Source organism: Nothobranchius furzeri, chromosome 12, assembly GCF_043380555.1.
Source record: "Nothobranchius furzeri strain GRZ-AD chromosome 12, NfurGRZ-RIMD1, whole genome shotgun sequence".
NCBI lineage: Eukaryota > Metazoa > Chordata > Actinopteri > Cyprinodontiformes > Nothobranchiidae > Nothobranchius > Nothobranchius furzeri.
The window spans coordinates 56,591,095-56,609,419 of record NC_091752.1 but is presented as its reverse complement, the minus strand read 5'-3'; the positions used below and the strand labels follow the sequence as shown (position 1 = coordinate 56,609,419).

Below are 18,325 nucleotides of genomic sequence, written 5' to 3'. Positions count from 1 at the left end.
AGCCACGCAAAAGCCAGTTTCAAAGTAAAAGATGTTTTCAGATTTGTGTTTGAACTTGTGTGTTTTTTCATCAGATGTTTTCATCGACCTCATGTGGGCTGGATGTGGCCCATGGGCTGTAAACCCCCATGCCCGATGCAAACCGCTATAGATAATCTATGAATTTTCACACATGTTTTGAACTACAAACACATCTGTTTCTATGTTTATGAGGTCCTAATAATGCCAGAGGAAGTTAGAAATGCTCCCAACTCAGGATGAGAGAAATTAGTAAATTAGTTGTCATTAAATAACTTAATTTTTTTTTTATTGTGCTTCACGGCTCATTTATTGTCGTTGCCTGTGTCTTTTTGAGTTTTGCTAGACTGAATTAATGAGTTATTATTCTTCAAACGCCCCTGTGGTGTTAGAAGTGATTTAAAGACATAAACTGACCATCCACAGTGGTGGGCTTTGATGAGCTCCGACACACCAAACGACATGGAGCCCATGAAGTCATTCCTGGTGGTTCTGTCCCAGTCCCACACCTCGATGGACAGACGCCGGTCCTTATCGGTCACTTTCAGCTTACTGGGCAGTCACACAAAAGAAAAATATGAACAAGAAACCCTCAGTACATTCTGTTCTGGACAAGAGAGCTCAATCAAGTTTTCACTCACAAGGTGAAAGACTCGTTCCAGCAGGGATTGAGAGAGGAGCGGATGGTTCTGGTCTTTTGTTTGGTCTCATTCTTTGGGTCTGGGATGAGTTTGAGTTTAACATACGGGTCTGATAAGCCATTTGGGTCCATAGGAATCAGGTTCCTGGCTTCTCCCACTGGAAAGAAAACATATATGCAGTCAGTCTCAAACACAAGCTGACTTCAGACTTACTCAGGCTAACCCTAACCCAGACCACAAACAGAAACAACCAGAACTTGGTGTGACCTCCAGCTCAAACGTCAGTCTGTAGGACAGAGACTCAGGAAGACGTTCACACACTTTTATGGACATGAACATCATAATATTTAACAGCTTTAAGCGGTTTCGTTGACTTGTTTTCTTTCAGTTTGGTCCTATTCACTCTAACTCTGAGAAGGTTATTAGAACAGTCATCAAAATAAAACCAAATATCAATGAGGAGCTGGAGTTTAAAGGTGTTGGATTTAACTTTTTTAAATCATAACAAAAAAGTCAGACAAACACAGCCACAGTACATATGGAATGATAAATAGAAACTATTACCAAAGGTAAACACATTTTCCTCAAAATGTCCAAAATGTCCCAACAGCTGTAACAATATAACAGCTGCTCAAGGTTTCCACAGCAACTTTCTGTTAGGCGAATAAAAGTGATGGATGATGACTAAAAAATAAAAATAAATCATGTAATCAAGTTTAGGTTAAAGCTAAAGTAAATTATTATTAATTATTTTATTGTAGTTTTTTTAAAAGGTGGGGGTCAGGGTTAGGGTCATCCATTCATCCTTTCACTAAGTTATTCTGATGAGTGTTTAAAATGTTGTGCTATTCCTATTTTCATTTAAATATGCTGATTCACATTCAATCAAAAATAAAAGATCTAAATAGAAATGGATTTTACTGAAATATTACGTTGTTATTAATTTAAATTAGGTACATGTAGAACTTAAAGAGCAAGTCACCCCCTGTCAGATTCTTACTCAACTCCCACTTCCTGTTTGAAAAATGCAACAAATGCTGTTGCTTGGCAGACCGAGAGGGCGGAGCCGCTAACAAATACACATACAGGCTCACAATGGCATTATGACATCATAATGTACCAGATTACATCATAGCATACCTCTTAGCCAATAGCGGTGGCAGATTTAAATTCAAATACGGTGCAAAATTTTTCCCTGACGACGGCGCAACACTGACAGTTTTAGGCAGAATATTTGAATTTTAACCAAGATGCACTGAACTGCCAAATTATTGACTACACATGTCTGTAGCATGATTAGACTCTCCTTTATATAGTTTATCAGCAAAAAAAAATGTGATTTGGGGGTGACTTGCTCTTTAACATAACATACTTCACACTCCTCAACAACCTTCCTGTTTATAACTTATTAAAAAATGAACAAATCATATCCTTCCCTCTTCCCCAGTGTTCACCGTTCAGTCATTCATCTTGTGAATCCAAAAGCATTCTCTCAATGTTATTGATTCAGTCTAAATCAGATACTTCAAGCTTTTTATTATTTATGATGATTATGACTTACAGCTGATGAAAACCCCACATTCAAAATATCAGACAATTAGAATACTGTGAAAAGGTTCAATGTTCTAGACTCAAAGTGTCAGACTCCTAATCAGCTAATGAATCTGGAACACCTGCAGAGGGTTCCTGGGCCTTTAGAGGGTCTCCCAGTCTAAGTTGAATGACTGAAATAAATGGACTTTTGCACCATGTTGTAATTTTTCCATTTTGACCTGCAGAACCTGGGGTTGCATTATTGATCCCTGTTAATGAAAGTTCTCTTTGCTCTCACCGTTTCATCCATTAGGGGGCAGTGCACGTCCCTGAACATCAGTCACGTGCTTTTCTCATCTTTATGAATGTGGTGTTTTAATGTCACAGTTTGACTTTTTGTCCAAAGCTAATTCTCTGCTGCAGTCATCTACCTCCCTCACACTGATAAAAACACACATGCACTCACACATGCATGTGCGCGCGCACACACACACACACACACACACACACACACACACACACACACACACATAACGAAGAGCAGAAGGAAAATCTCAGCATCCCACGTTCTCTAAAACGGCGTTCACAAGCATCAGTCAGTTCCATGGCAACGCTGGCTCCAAATGATACCAAAGAAACTTCAACAGGCAGCGAAACGAGCTAGTCAGGGAAACACACCAACACGTCAGGAGGAATGCTACTTAGTTTTTTGTATTGACAAAGTGTGTGTTCATTGTCATGTTGTCCTTCAATCTGTCACTGTCATTTTAACACACACACACACACACACACACACACACACACACACACACACACACACACACACACACACACACACACACACACACACACACACACACACACACACACAATAAAAGATCATCATCAAGGTGCATCTCTGGTGTCGGTTGTTGCTTAGATACAACAAGAGCTGCTTGCCGTCTGTGTCCTCCCTTCATCTGATCTCCTTATGAGGTAGCAGCTAATAAAATTACTGGATTTATTTGTGTGTTTTAGTCTTTTGTTTGGGCATGAATCAGCCATGATATGAACACAAAACATAGACTTCTGTTTAAATTACTGTGCCTGTGTCGTCTATTCAAGGCTTCAGCAGTAGTATGAAACAAAAGTTGCTCCTCAAACATTCACAACAGTTCTTCGTCCCTGCAAAAACCCAAATGGGTCTTTGAAAATCTTCAGACAACAGACCGATATATTTCTACTAAATCTGGGTGTTATATGTTGCACTTTGAGCTTTACTCATCTTCGAACGCCACTTTCAATCAGCACATAACAAATCCTGCCATAACCATTGCCTTTGGCAAATAAAAGCATCTTCCACATTAGTTGCCTCGCATATTTGAACAAAGCGTAAATAAAATAAACAACTGTGCCACAGGAAAATATGATGCATTTGTCAGAAGGGGCGGGTGCAAACAGGGCTGTGGTGGGCTGACAGCATAACCTCCCTGAAGAAGGCTTTGAGAATTAAATGTGTTGTTGCGTAACAATGCCATGTGCAGCCAATGAACGGCTGATAATCTGGAGGGGAAAGCTGCACGACCAAACGGGAGCTGGATGGATCCCTACTGTGTAGTGTCAGGGATCACACACACACACACACACACACACACACACACACACACACACACACACACACACACGCACGCACGCACGCACGCACGCACGCACACACACACACACACACACACACAGAGTGGATTTAGGATTCCTGTTTCTGGTGAACATTTTCAGAAGGCACAGCTGGGACTTTTAAGACAAAAACAATAATCTAAAGGTTTAGGAGAATGATGAAAAGAGTGTGACGCCAGAAGCAAAACAAGAAAGCAGAAACAATCTGTTGTTTTCTCAGGAGAGCACTTTTAATTGGCTTCCACTTTAGAAAACAGAATGAAGAATACATCATTTACATATATTTAATGAGCTTTTGTCCAACTGTAACATTTTACAAAACAAAATAAACAGAAATATGCAAATCATGCCTCATCATTTATCTTCAGCAGTATCATATTATGTATCAGGTGACCTAGCTACATAATAAACATAACTGTACGGAAGCATGTTGGCGTCAATGCAAAGAAAATAGTAGAGGGGCTGCACTTGTAATAACAAGAACGTTTCTTGTTAGAACGTGATCTAAATCTTGTTTAACACAAAACTTTCTCTCAATAAGACGTAAGAGTTGCTTGAACAAGAAAGTTTCTCGTAACAATGTGTTTAATATCACTCAGTACGAAGAAAGGTTGTAACGGTAAAATAGCGATTATATGTTGTGGCATATGCTACTTTAAATGAATGAGGCATGTTTGAAGAATTAGAGCTAATCAATCAAACTTCATTTATGAAGCGCTTTTCACACGAGTGCAACTCAGAGCATTGCTACAACAACGGAAAAAATAGCCAAACAACATAATTCACTAAAATACACTCGCTAGCTCTCTTCTCTGCCAACTCCACAACGCAAACCCCGTTGCCAAGACAACAGACCGTTTTTACGCATTCGAGTGTAACAGGCACATTACACTAAAACTTCCTGCAGGTTTCCCACACAAAGAGAACATGTCTAATGTAATATCGGGACATATATTTTATGCACATCATTTTATTTCACGTAAAAAGGTTACAAACAGAAAGTCAACCTTTACTTTGAAAGCTGCACTTCAAGTAGTGGACAAGAAACCCAAGTGAGGACTCTTTCCTCCCTCATTTTGAAAGTGGACTTGACAGAAATGTGTAATGATAAATGACCCGCACTTGTATAGCGCCTCTCAGAGTAAGGAATCCAAAGCGCTTTACACTACAGTGTATCATTCATCCATTCACACACACATTCACACACTGGTGGTGATGAGCTACAATGTAGCCACAGCTGCCCTGGGGCGCACTGACAGAGGCGAGGCTGCCGAGCACAGGCGCCACCGGTCCCTCCGACCACCACCAGCAGGCAAGGTGGGTTAAGTGTCTTGCCCAAGGACACAACAGCAGAATTCTCTGTTCGGAGCCGGGATCGAACCTGCAACCTTCCGATTACTGGACAACCCGCTCAACCTGTTGAGCTACTGCTGCCCCAATTTTCTGGAAGTTGTACAAATGCAGGGATGGGCGTAGATATTCTGCTGGGGTGGGGCTAGGTGTAGAAATATGTTAATCTGACAAACTATTGTTGTTAAAAAGGGGCTCCCTCCCTCCCCTGTTTCTTCTGGATGAGACTCAAACGCCCCTCTAGAAGTCTGGGTTTTGCCCGTATGAGTAGTGGTGTAACGGTACGCTAACATCGTATTCGGTCTGGTGTTTTGAAGAGCTTGGGTCGAAACATTTTCGAAACATTATTGCTATTATATTTATTTATTTAATATCTGTAATCTATAGTGAGCAGATCCAGGTGTTATCACAGGCTGCTGGTCTAACATGATGTCTTCAATTATTTCACAGGTTATTTGTGCAGCTATGAGTTTTACGCTCAGACAAGTGTTGTGTTTAACTGTTGTTGCTACGTGCTTTTATTTCAGCAGCAAGCCTTAAAAACTCACCTCTCACCGCCCAGAGTTTTTACTCGTATTAAATAAAGAGCTTCCACAGCGCCGTATTTTTTGTTGTAGGATGAAATTTTTACACCAGTTGTCCCAGGGGGAAAGTTCAGCAGACGTGTTTGTTTACATTTTTGCCGCTGCGTGCCGGCAGTGTGAGAGAAGGGAGGGAGGGGCAAAGCGACGCTAGGTTCTGCGTCTCTTCGGGCTCCAGTAGCAGCAACAGCCAGCTGGTTTGATCCACTCTGAAAGGCGTTGATCGGAATTTGCAGATCACATTTTTTAACTCATTCGCTGCCAATGACGATTAAAGTCGTCATTTGCATTTTTTTTTTACCGTTGGGGCGTCGGAACGAGCCCCCGCACCGTGAGAACAAACATCTCAGCTCTAAAGCCGATCTTCATCCGTATACGTCACACGTCACGTGATCAGGAAGCAGAAAATCCATGTGTTAGGAGATCATTTTGGGCCGCTGCTGTAAAAAAAGTGAGGCGCGAACCGGAAAAGCTTCTGCCGATCACAATTCAACAACGGATTACGAAAGAACAGATAACACTCGAAATGCGCAGATTCTTCCTGATGAGGTGAGTCTCCGCTTTGTTTTGGTTGTTTTGGCGTAGACATCATCCTAGCGCGCAACACTCTGTGACTCTTAAAAAAACTGTAAAAACGCTGAGAAACGGCTGGCAGTGAATGAGTTAAACAGAGATCAGGCGCGTGCAGCCATCACGTCTCACCCAATACAGCGTCTGTGCGTAAACTCGCCTAGGAACTTCAATCTGCTGCACTTCAATCACACAAATAAAAATTGATTATTTAACGCAAAAAATAAACCGAAACGGTACGCAAGTGGACCGAACCAAACAGGCCAAACCAAAACGGTTCAACACCCCCCGTGAATCTCATTATTACAAGATATTAGACATGGTATTATGAAAAACCTTCTCATCAAATCCATATTCAGACAATGTTTTAATGAGAATCATTTTTACAAGATGCTGCTCTTATATTTTTGTCCTTGCACTGACAGCAATGTGCTTCCATACAGACACATAAGTTCAGTGTGTTTCCATCTCACACCCTGCAGGCTCCCAGTGAGAAGCCTACAGTCTCATAAAGGCGGTGGATGCAGGCTGGTATAAAGACATGCAAACAATGAACCAGAACCCTTCTTCTGCCTGCTCTCATGACTTCTGGAAGAAGATTTCACTTTATTATATCAAAACTAAAGCGGACAGCAGCTTCGTTCTTCAGGCAATGAGACACCTTTTTTATATTTTAGAAAGAAATGTAGATGCCTCAAAAGTAAAGGGCTACATATTAGAAGAGAGGCAAATTTTGACCCACAGGAACTCTGTTTAAACACTGTTTGTGCCGTTGCAGGACAAAAAATAGAATTTCAGTTCATGTGCTTTAAACCTGAGGCAAACATGTCAGCAGTAGGAAATCTCATCCCGGGTAAACTGCTGCGTAAACCGCCATCCTCAGATGCTCCGAGTGTGTGTGGGCAGGTCATGTGGGGACGCTTACATGTTTGTCTATCATTAAAACTCCAGAAGAAACGCCGGCTCCTGCCTACGGGTTTTCAAAATGTCACTTTTGTAAGAAACACTGCAATCAGGATGAGAAGTAAAAAATCAGGTGTGGAAAAAGAACAGAACGACAGAAAAAAGCTAAATATAGGGTGTGGAAGCAAACGATAATGAGACATTAGAGCAGAGCGGAGATCAGTCCCTTTTTACAAAAAGAAGAAGAAAATTGAGGAAGACAACATGCACAAATAGGCGTGATCTCAGCAGATATGAGAAAACTGAGGACCCAAAGGAGCAGGTAGGACAAGATAACTGGGCGAGTCAATACTGAATGAAAGGAATGATAAAGAGAAAACAGAATGGAAATGGGAGAGGAGGAGGGGTTACAGGGTGCGAGCCTGAGGAGATGTGTCTGTTTTCTTGGCTGGAAAGATTTAATCAAGTTCATGTAGGTGCGGTGAACCACAAAACGCTGCCACTTGCGTGTTGGAGCCAGAGGGGAGCCGCAGAACAAGCTGTGGCTTCACTGTTCAGATCACTGCTATCATAGAAGAGGAACAAATGACACAGAAGGCTTCAGAACGTGTGTTCCTACAGGATTCATTCCTCTCTGCTGCAGTCTGGATCGATCTTCAGTTTCTCCTTCATATAGAGCATGAGAGAGCCGATCGATAAGTGTTCCATTTTTAATTTCACCCTAGGTCCAAAACTTCATAAACAACCATTTTATCTCTTTAATGATGGATGCAGCCTGGCTTATTTAGCAGCCTATGTATAATATGATATTTCTGTTAAATTGCATCAGGTTTGGCAGAGATGCAGTTGAGACATTTTTGGCAGGCCTGCAGTCCTGGTAAATATATTTTGAAATATAAATAATACAGAAGCTGAGCAAGGAAATGTTACGACATCTTGAAACGAATCATTTCTCTCCTTACCTCATCACAACAGAGCTCTGTTTCATAATGTTACTATGATAATAGGAAAACAATTTACAATGTGTTAAAGTTTAAAATACAAACTCTTTTTTTCCTCCAAAAATTTTAAAATCACAAATAAACAAAATGGGAACCAATTAACGTTTAAACATCAAGGAGCATCTATCATTAAAATGGGTGTGATAAAAGAAACACATTTCTGTTATAATCAGATTAGTGAGAAAAAAGGTGTTTTCTCAAAATGAGATGAAACGAGCAAGATTAAACCAAGTGGAGGGTTGTGGGTTCAAATCCTGCTCAGTCTCTCACAGTTGTTGTGTCCTTGAACAAGACACTTAACCCATGTTATCTGCGAGTGGTGGTCGGAGGGACCAGTGGCGCCAGTTTACGGAAGCCTCGCTTCGGTCAGCGTGCTCCAGGGCAGCTGTGGAACCACTGTATGTGTTGTTGTGTCTTGGGGGGTCGTAAGAGGTGCTATACAAATACAAGCCATTTATTATTTACCAAGTGTATCATATCTGTACCGGGTCGGCCCAGGCCGGGTAGCATACGTTGTTTACATATCTGGGTGGCCTGGTATTTTTCCGGGCCAACCAAGGCTCATTCTCAGCCCTCTTCTCGAGGGGGTCTGCTTCAGGCCGACCAGGGCCAACACACCCACTGCTGACAGCAAATTCACACCTTCCATTAGAGCAAGCCTCTGATTGGTGGGTAGAATCAGCCCACATGGGCTTAAGACAAGGATGTGTGGAATCAACCGGTCCAGGCTGGGGCCGACTGGGGCTACCCGGCCCGGGCCGACCTGGTACAGATGGGAATGGCCCATAAGAGCTCTACCTCCTAGTGTTAGTACATTCCTTAAAAACTGCTGGATTAAATTCTGTGAATTTCTTCTAAGTTCTGCAGTTAGCAAGGGTCAAATTTATTTACTTTTATTATTATTGTATGAAAACATAAAATATTTATTAATGATCAACATATTAAACTTGGACAATACACAACAAATTCTGATTACTATTAAAACTATTTAGCTTTTAAAGGGATACTAAGCAGTTTTGGCCAATTTTCTAGGGGTGGCCATGGCTGCTGAGTCCCCCTGGAAAGACCAGTGTTAAGAAATCATAATAATTAGTGATGCACCGATATGAAAATTTTGGGCCGATACGATATCCGATACTAAGATCACTGTTAAGGCTGATAACCAATATTTGCCGATACTGATATACTGACATCAATGCTTCTAAAATCAAAAGATTTTGTATAGAATGAAAATTATTAAAGCTGAATTTACATCATTATGTACACACAACACACTCATTTGCGCTTCTGAGATGATTACAATCACTATCACATACCGATACCGATATTGATGCTGATATATTGTTCATCTCTAATATATTGTTCATCCCTATCTCCAGCAATCTCCGGGCAAGCAGGCAGGGTACGCCCTGGACAGGTTGCCAGTCCATTGCAGGGCACACACACACACACACACACACACACACACACACACACACACACACACACACACACACACACACACACACACACACACACACACACACAGATTCAATAAGCGCACGCTGCGCAAACTCCGGCGCGGCGCTGTGCCGTCAGACTGAAGGCAGAAATGAGCGCTTCCTTCTCCGTGATAAAAAACTTTTAAGAGGTTTTATAACAACATTTTTGATTCAAGGTCAAATTAAGATATTAGCTTCTATTTTGGGATGACGTATGAATTTCGAGATCGATCATATTTACATATGATGTGGGGGCTGGGGGGTGCGTCGACATGGTCGGGACATAGAAGGGGGTGCGCGGCTAGATAAGTTTGGGAATCGCTGATCTAGAAGAACTGTTGTGCTTTTTGGCAGACTGGTTTATCTGGTTTCACATTCTTTACGAAATGAAGACAATATGGTGTTTTATTAACTAATTGCAGTTATAAAAACATTTAGGCAGTAAAAGACTTTATCAACAAAAGTGCTAAAGAGTTTTGCAGAACCTGTGTGTGAAAGAATATAAAAAAGAGATGCTATGTATTTCAGCCGAGTGGATTTGCTGTAGTGTAACGTTATCGGCAATCTTGCAGCCCGTGCAAATCCTGTACCTACACCGCCACTCTGAAGTTGCAAGTGCAATATGATGGCCAGACAACTCAATCCCAAAGTCATAAAAATAATACAAGAAAAGTCCTTTTTTTGTTCAAAATAAATAAATAAATAAATAAATAACTTCATCATATTAGTTATTTAAACATTTTGTGTTGCATTTTGATTTTCATGAATGTTTCTCTTGTGTATTCATCTTTGCAGAGTTTGTTTTTGCTTGTTTTTGCCATTGTGTTTAACGTAGCTCATAAGTGAGTCATAAAACTCAAACTTACTTCGATAACCTAAACTCAATTCAACGTATTTAAGAAAATATTTATAAAACTAGATGACATTAGCCAACCATTAAATTTATGTTTTGGGGTAAAATACTAATTGTCATATTTTGTTGGTTTATTTCAATACTTTAAAAGGTTTCACTCATGTGTAACAGATATGAAAATGTACTATATGAGGGCAACAATAATCAGTCTTTAGAATAAAAATCTATTTCTCAGAACAGAGGTCGTTCAGGTTGCTACTGACAATGAGTAGCATAGTTTTCTTTTTTTTTTGCTTTTACTCAGAAACACACTTACAAATTTCTAGAAACTCCCTTTAAGGCCATATCTGTTTAATCTATGCACAAAGTGAATCATTGATCACTGACCACAGCTTTGCTAAAGAAATAAGATCTGTGATGTAATAGCATTCATGCTAATTGAGGCACCAGCACTTAACAACAAGGGACAGTTTTAGCTTTAAACACCAAATCAAATCAAACAGAAAGCAAAAAGCAGACATTTACCATGCTAATGGGAGCTTTTTCAGTTCCATTTGACTGCTTCATTAAATCTGACTCAGGTAACCATGTCAACAAGACCACCACTGTCATCCTCCTAGTTAACAGTCTGCTCCGTTTGCTGCTCATCACCATCAAACTCCAGATGTAAACCAAGAGTGTCTGTCGCATGGGTGAGGAAGATCAAAGCTTCTAAAAGCTGAGTGCTGTACACGGAATAGAAAACACAACCTGATATGTAATCAAGTGGAAAGCTGGTTTTACCGCTTTTCTTTATAACAAGCACATTTTCTATGAAAACAATATGTTTCCAAGTCAGTCGGCGTCCAGGTTGTTCCTCTCTCATTCTGAGCTAGCAGCCATTTTCCAGGCTCAGGAATAAATGTCCCCTCCTTCCATTGTCCCACCATGCTGTTGTGTATGAATGTGAGAGTGTATGCATGAGTGTGACAAAGAGAGATGGGACCCAGAAGTAATTTCTCTCCCTGCCAAAGGGGTTTAAACACCGGAGAGCTTTCCACTTCAGGTGTTGCCTTTGACTGACAGGGTAATTTAGAGGTGTTGAAACACACACATGCAGGCACATATTTGCAACACATAGACAATAAAGGCACTGCAGACCTGTTTTTATGCTGACATAAACATCATGCATTGTTTTAGAATTTACAAACACTTATTTTTGCTGAAGATGCAAAAAAGTTCCTTGAAGTTGGAGTAAAATGTTCTGCCACAGCAAGAGATCTGTTAGGCAAGGGAAATTAGGAATCACCGTTCAAAAAGAAGGCAATGCAAAGGGATTTACAGACAACACAAAATGCATTCAAAGCATAAAAAAAAAGATCAAACATGTAAAGAAAATCCATCTTTAATCTGGTCAAACATGCAAAAACTGAGCTTTTGAAAAGAAAAAGAAAAAGAAAAGTAATTAATTCCTCGATCACAAATAAAGTCCAGCTTTGACTGGTAAACATTACTTGTTTTAAAAAGGATGCTGCACACTGGGCTACAAGAGTAGGCACAGCCAATGTTTCCTTCCGAGAAACACATTGAACAATCACTAGTCTCATTTTCTGATGAAGCCAGATTATTTAATCCAGTGTTTCTCAACCCTGGTCCTCAAGGCACACTGCCCTGCGTATTTTCCATGTTGCCATTTTAAACACCAATGTTTCCCTGCTGCCACACACCTGACTTAAATGAATGAGTGGTTAACAGGCATCTGCAGCACTTGATGTCCTCCTGAGGAAGCAATGTAAATCAGGTGTGCTGAAGCAGAGACATGGAAAACATGCAGGTCAGTGTGCCTTGAGGACCTGGGTTGGGAAACACTGATCTAATCAGACCAATCAGACATATCAACAGAGACTAGAGGAAACCTGGTATCAGTATTAACTAATATGCAGATGATACACTGCTTTATACCACCATGTTCCCAGGAGCAAGACCAATAAAACTCCTTTTCATTTTGGTATTTTTGACAACATCAACAACGTCATATTAGAAATTACAGGTGAAACTTGAAAACTAGAATATGGTACAAAAGATAATTTATGTCAGTAATTCTACTTAAAAAGTCAAACTAATATATGAGATAGACTCATAACATGCTAAACTAGATGTTATAACTGTGATGATTATGGCTTAGCTTATGAAAACCCAACAGTCAAAAGATTATTGTGAAAGGTTCAATATTCTAGACTCAAAGTGTCCCACTCTGGTCAGCTGATGAATCCTAAACACCTGCAAAGGGTTCCAGGGCCTTTAGATGGTCTCTCAGTCTAAATAAATTGACTTTTTCACCATGCTCTAATTTTTCCAGTTTCACCTTGCCCCTCATGTGTTTTTAGTTTAAAGTTTAATCAGCTGTAAAGCATTTTGTGTAAATAGAATCTGATTGAAAAGAGGCATGGTTAATTCATTTGTTCACCAGACAAAGTTTATTTAGCTCTTTTTGCTATTTTATAATCTGTCAGTGGGAGGTCAGTGCCTGTGTTTTCCAGACACATTGAGCGTTACTAAAATACTCATCAATAAGCCCGCTTGCATTCAAACATAGAATAATAGGTGTTTACAAATATCCCGTCCAAAAGACTTTTCTTATCATTGTATTTTAGTCGGCTGCAAATAAGGCTCTAATTACTCACTGGTATAAAAACAATGTCGATTTGTTAGACAGAAGAGTGATGCATTGTGACGCTAATGGGAAAGTAGGAGTTTATTTATCTAATGAAGTAAACATTATTGGACACGAGACAAAAGAGCACATCCTGATTAGCCCCAAAGTCATGAAGTTCATGTTAACTGTGAGTTATCAAGTATTGAACTGAGGTGTTTGTAGATTAATGGATAATACCACTATTCAGAATAAGAGCTCACGCTTTAGAAAGAAAACATTGGTTGCTAATCTTTTAAAGGTTTTAATGTTAATTATACAGATGCGATGTTGGAATGCTTCTTTCTTGCAGAGCTGGCTGACTTCCTGTCAACTCCACATACAGTTCTGATTCACTCATGAGTCACATCAAGACATAAATTCCTTTAAAAAACACCACGTGAAATCATTCTTAAACAATCGATCATAATTCATATAAATGTACCTTAATTGTTAGCCCCATGCGTTAGCACACATCTAAGCCACCAGTATGAGAGGAGACATGAGTAAAACTAGATGTTTATGCCAGATGATCCCCATATGGGATCTGTTTGCTAACGGCATGCTAAGATCGAGCAGGTTACCTTCAGGTGAAGTTTTCACAGGTTGAGATTAACACCAACCTGTGATGTGTAGCCTGTCCCCGCTGACCTCGATCTTGAGGAACAGCCTTCCGCGGCGCTCTGTGTGGTCCGTCCCGCACAGGCTCGGCACGTTGACCACACACTGCTTGTGCACGTTCATGTCGCAGGCTAGATGGAGACGAAGCACAGAGACAAACAAGAGTGTTGAGTTTATCAGAGTGTGTGTGTGTGATCTCATTTTTACTGCAGCTAGAAGTGAAGGTGGGTCACACAAAGATGCAAAGTTATTTTCACAACTTTGTGATTTTATTAAGTTTCATGTAAATTACAGGAGAACACCAGGAAAAATCATTGCTTTTGAGGAAAAAGTAAAAATAGTCGGAGGGCTTTGATTTTATGGGAAAATACCAAAGCAGCTATGATGGATCATTGCAGTTACCAGTAAGAGCTGAAATTAAAACAAACAAACTGTTTTGTTGTTTAAGATGCATATTTACTGGTTACAAAGTTCTGCAAGAATCAGCTATGCTGCTTGGTGCTGTTGCTGTTTTTATGTTCACGAGGTCCTGTTAACCTCACTAGTTAGAAGAAATTTAAAAAAATCCATCATTAGCAATCTCTGGACTCCGGAGGTTATGGGTAAAAAAAAAAAGTCCATCTTGGAGGACGTAATCAAAAGTGTCAGTCTGCTCCAGTTCTGATTATGAAAGACTGACGGGAAAGCTGTGAGGTTTCTCAGGAAAGCGTTCAGCGATCAAATGGCTTTTTTAATGCATGTTTTTTGCTGACCCACCAAAATGTTCATGGAAACTGTGAAAAATCCCTCCTAAAATGAAGGCAGCCTTTCTTTATTCATAAAAAAATGGGTAGGTGAGAAAAATACAAATACTGTACATGCTTCACCAGGATAGATATCTAAGATTTGGATAAAATATTAACCCATCATCATCCTGTCGAGATTTTGCTCTTGGTTTTGTTTTTAATTTGTAAACAAAACAAAAACGTAAGTATTTTTTGTGAAAAATTTAGAGGCTGACTGATATGGGGGTTTTTAAGGCCGATACTGATACCGATTTTTAACTCATTCACTGCCATTGACGACAAAAGTCATCATTTGCATTTTTTTACTCTGTGGGGGCCGCAATGAACAAACTTCCCTGCTCTACAGCCGATCTTCATCCGCGTACGTCACACGTCACATGATCAGGAAGCAGAAAATCCATGTGTTAGGAGATCGTTTTGGAATGCTGCTGTAAAAAAAGTGAGGCGCGAACCGGACAAGCTTCTGCCGATCACAATTCGACAACGGATTATGAAAGAACGGTGTACAGTGGTAAATTTCGTGCTTTAAAGGCTTAATATATTACCCTTACCTATGACCAATAAGCTGTGATACTCTGTATAAATATAGAATATCAACCTGCTTGGTCTTTGGATGTTTAATCAGAAGATTCTAGGATTCTTTGTTTATTCAGGGATTGTAGAACACTTTGTCTTGATTCAAAATAAAGCTTGAAAGGTGCGGATTCTTCCTGATGTAAGAGGTGAGTCTCCGCTTTGGTTTGGGAGTTTTGGAGTTGACATCATCCTAGCGCGCAACGTTCTGTGACTCCTAAAAAAACAGTAAAACGCTGAAAAACACTTGCAGCGAAGGGCTTTTCTGATCAGGAAACGGATGGCAGTGGAATGAGTTCATACATTTTGTTGCCGATGGCCGATATCTAAAGCCAATTATTAGGCCGATATCTATACTTTTTAGCAGCACATTGATTGTGAAAGACAACTGAACACTCACTGTGTGCAATATAAATTAAATAAGTCAATAAATCTCTTAATATTTATTGAACTTCAAATATAAAACAAATTTAAAACATTATAAAAACGGTGTGTTGGGGTCCTTTGGGTCCTTTCTTCAGTATAGTAGTGGTGGCAGTCAGCTATGCAGGTGCCTGATTTATTTATTTTTTATTGGCTTTTAAAAGAATTTCGGCCGATGGCTGATATAGAAAAATTTAATATATTGGCCCGATATTTAAAAATTTTACTTTTATAATAACAATAACTTTAAGTGGTTCTGATGAGAAGACACCAAAAGGTGTTTAAGGCATTTTGCATACAGATCTACAGATGCTGATTAAAATATTTTTTTGCGAGTATTATAACTCACTGTAGTGTTCTGACATCTGATAAACCGTTACAGACACACATCTCCATTTGTCTCAACAGTTTCTCCTCCTGCTGTCCTCCAGGCAGGTATGTCAACACAGAAGGAAACAAGAGATGGAACCACAGCCCGTGGTTAGATCTGGTGCGCTCGCATTACCATCTGTGATTAGGGGACCACCGTAGACCCACAGATGGAGGTACAGAGAGCAAGGAGGAGAAAGATGGTGACGGATGGAGTTGGCGTGGCAACAGAAAGGAAGAAGACAGGAACAAAGGAGAGTGGGACACACAAGAGAAGAAATGTAATAGAAAAGTGGGAGGAAAAGGCAGGGTTGGGTCACTGACTCAAAGAAAGGTGGGAAGAGTAAAAAGAAGAGTGTGGGGGAAAGAAAACCACAGAGATCTCAGCGGGGCCGTGAACTGGGCTACAGAGACGTACAGGCACGGTATTCCCATTTGTCCTCATTAGGACCAGATCCATAAAGTAGCCCAGCACAGGTGCACCCCCACCGATGGAGTGATACTCACTGTCACATTTCATCCCCTGGTGGATGAGACCGTACAGCAGAGATCCACAGTGGTCACAGAACGTGGGACTGCCGTACGTGTGAATCTTGAACTTGTGCTTGCTTCTGGGGTCCTGGGAAATAATGAGGGACAGAGAGAGGGAAGAAAACAGACGACATCATGAGACTAATGGAAGGTTAAACGAAAGGTTAAACGAAAACATCTCAGGGCTCCACTCATCAGCACAGACAAACGGAGTCATCCAAAAAGCACCAAGTAAGCAGAACAAAAAGGAAGTTTCCCTCAGGACGTTAAAGGAGAAGCTGAAGCTGGACTTTTACATAAAAGCTCCCCAAAAACAAACCTGTAATACTTGTATAAAAGTTGGCCAGAATTACGTATGTAGCCTGTTTTTGGGATCATTCCTGTAATTGCGTAAAGAAAGAGTTTTGCGTCACGGCTGCATTGGCTGTAAGATGTTATCAGGAAAACCTAAAGCATCCAAGCAAAGAATCAGATGTTCCAAATACAGGAAAAGCCTTGTTCAGGGGTCTGAAATGTGTAATTCTGGCGCCGCGTGTAGCTTTTGGTGTTCTATGTAGCGTTTACATACATTAACAGAAATGGATTCATTTTTATAACCACTATTTAAAGGCTTTTATTTCTGGGTATGAAAAGAGGGATGAACTCTCTGTGACTGCAGTTGTCTTGCTGGTTCTTCTGGGATTTCATTAATCCAACTTCCAGACAGCTGCCATCTCTTTCAAAAATCCACCAAACACTTTAAATCTCATTCGTGCATGATGCTGCAGGGAAGTCGTGTGGTTTACTGACAGATTTTAATGACTAGTGTTGGGCATCTTACTTTTAAAAATTAATTACTTAAGAGTTACACTTTTTTTCTTCAAAAAGTAACAGAGTTAGTAATTAATCAGATTACTCTGGTACCTAAAAAACAACGTTGTTAGTAAAGCCGTAATGCTTAAACGCAGCAACTGCCAACATTGTTAAAGACACTGAAAAAGGCTTTAAGTCAGGTTATTCTGACAACATTTAGAACTGGATATAAAGGCCTGGCTTTGATGGAAACACAATAAATACAAAGTAAATGATGACCTCAGGTTTTTTTATTTAGTAAATTGCAGCAAACTGACCAGTTTATTATATTCACTCAAATTTTATTGGGTCATACGTAAATGGCAAACATAACAAGACTCACAGAAGCTCTCATAGTTGGGTTTATCAACAGGAATATCTCTATAATGATAATCTCTGCACTCTAATGTGAAAACAGCAATGAATGCCAACAGTTCCTTCATTTTATCATCAAACCAACAACAGTCACTGTGGGTGAGCTGTAAACAAAGCAGCATGGCAGAGAGGAAGCATTCTGAAGTTTGGGTCCACTTCACTAAATGGGATGGGTAACTGGGTGATGATGAAACCAGCAACAACAATCTAAGTGAGGCGTCATCATCTTAATCTGCTCTGGTAGGTAAGTTAAATGTTTAAGATAAAGTTAGCTTGATATGTTAGTTTCCGTTCAGCTAATGGTGCGTTGGCTTTCTCCTCGGAATGACGAAATTCCGACTAGAAGAAAGCGAACGCGCTCTAAAGTTTGGCTTCATTTCATTAAATGCGATGGGTGATGATGAAACCAGTGACAACGATCTAAGTATGAGACATCTTAATCTGCTCCAGCAGCGAAATAAACTGTTTAAGATAATGTTAGCTTGATAGTGTTGTGTGATGGGGTCAGGATCATGACAGATAGTTTAGTTTGTGCTTACAAAGCTAATGGTGCATTCGCTGT

The 18,325-nt window shown here is 40.2% G+C and overlaps 1 protein-coding gene across 3 annotated transcripts in view; it reads right to left on the bottom strand.

Moving 5' to 3' along the window:
- The window catches only part of prkcab (protein kinase C, alpha, b), a 239,375-nt gene that overhangs the window by 31,297 nt on the left and 189,753 nt on the right, over positions 1 to 18,325 (bottom strand). For all 3 annotated transcript variants that reach the window (XM_054750570.2, XM_054750571.2, XM_054750572.2), the window contains exons 4-7: positions 16,534 to 16,645; positions 13,879 to 14,007; positions 660 to 816; positions 436 to 570 (exon numbers count right to left, since the gene is read on the bottom strand). In XM_054750570.2, coding sequence (XP_054606545.1) covers positions 436 to 570; positions 660 to 816; positions 13,879 to 14,007; positions 16,534 to 16,645 — 533 coding nt within the window. The remainder of the gene's footprint in view (positions 1 to 435; positions 571 to 659; positions 817 to 13,878; positions 14,008 to 16,533; positions 16,646 to 18,325) is intronic.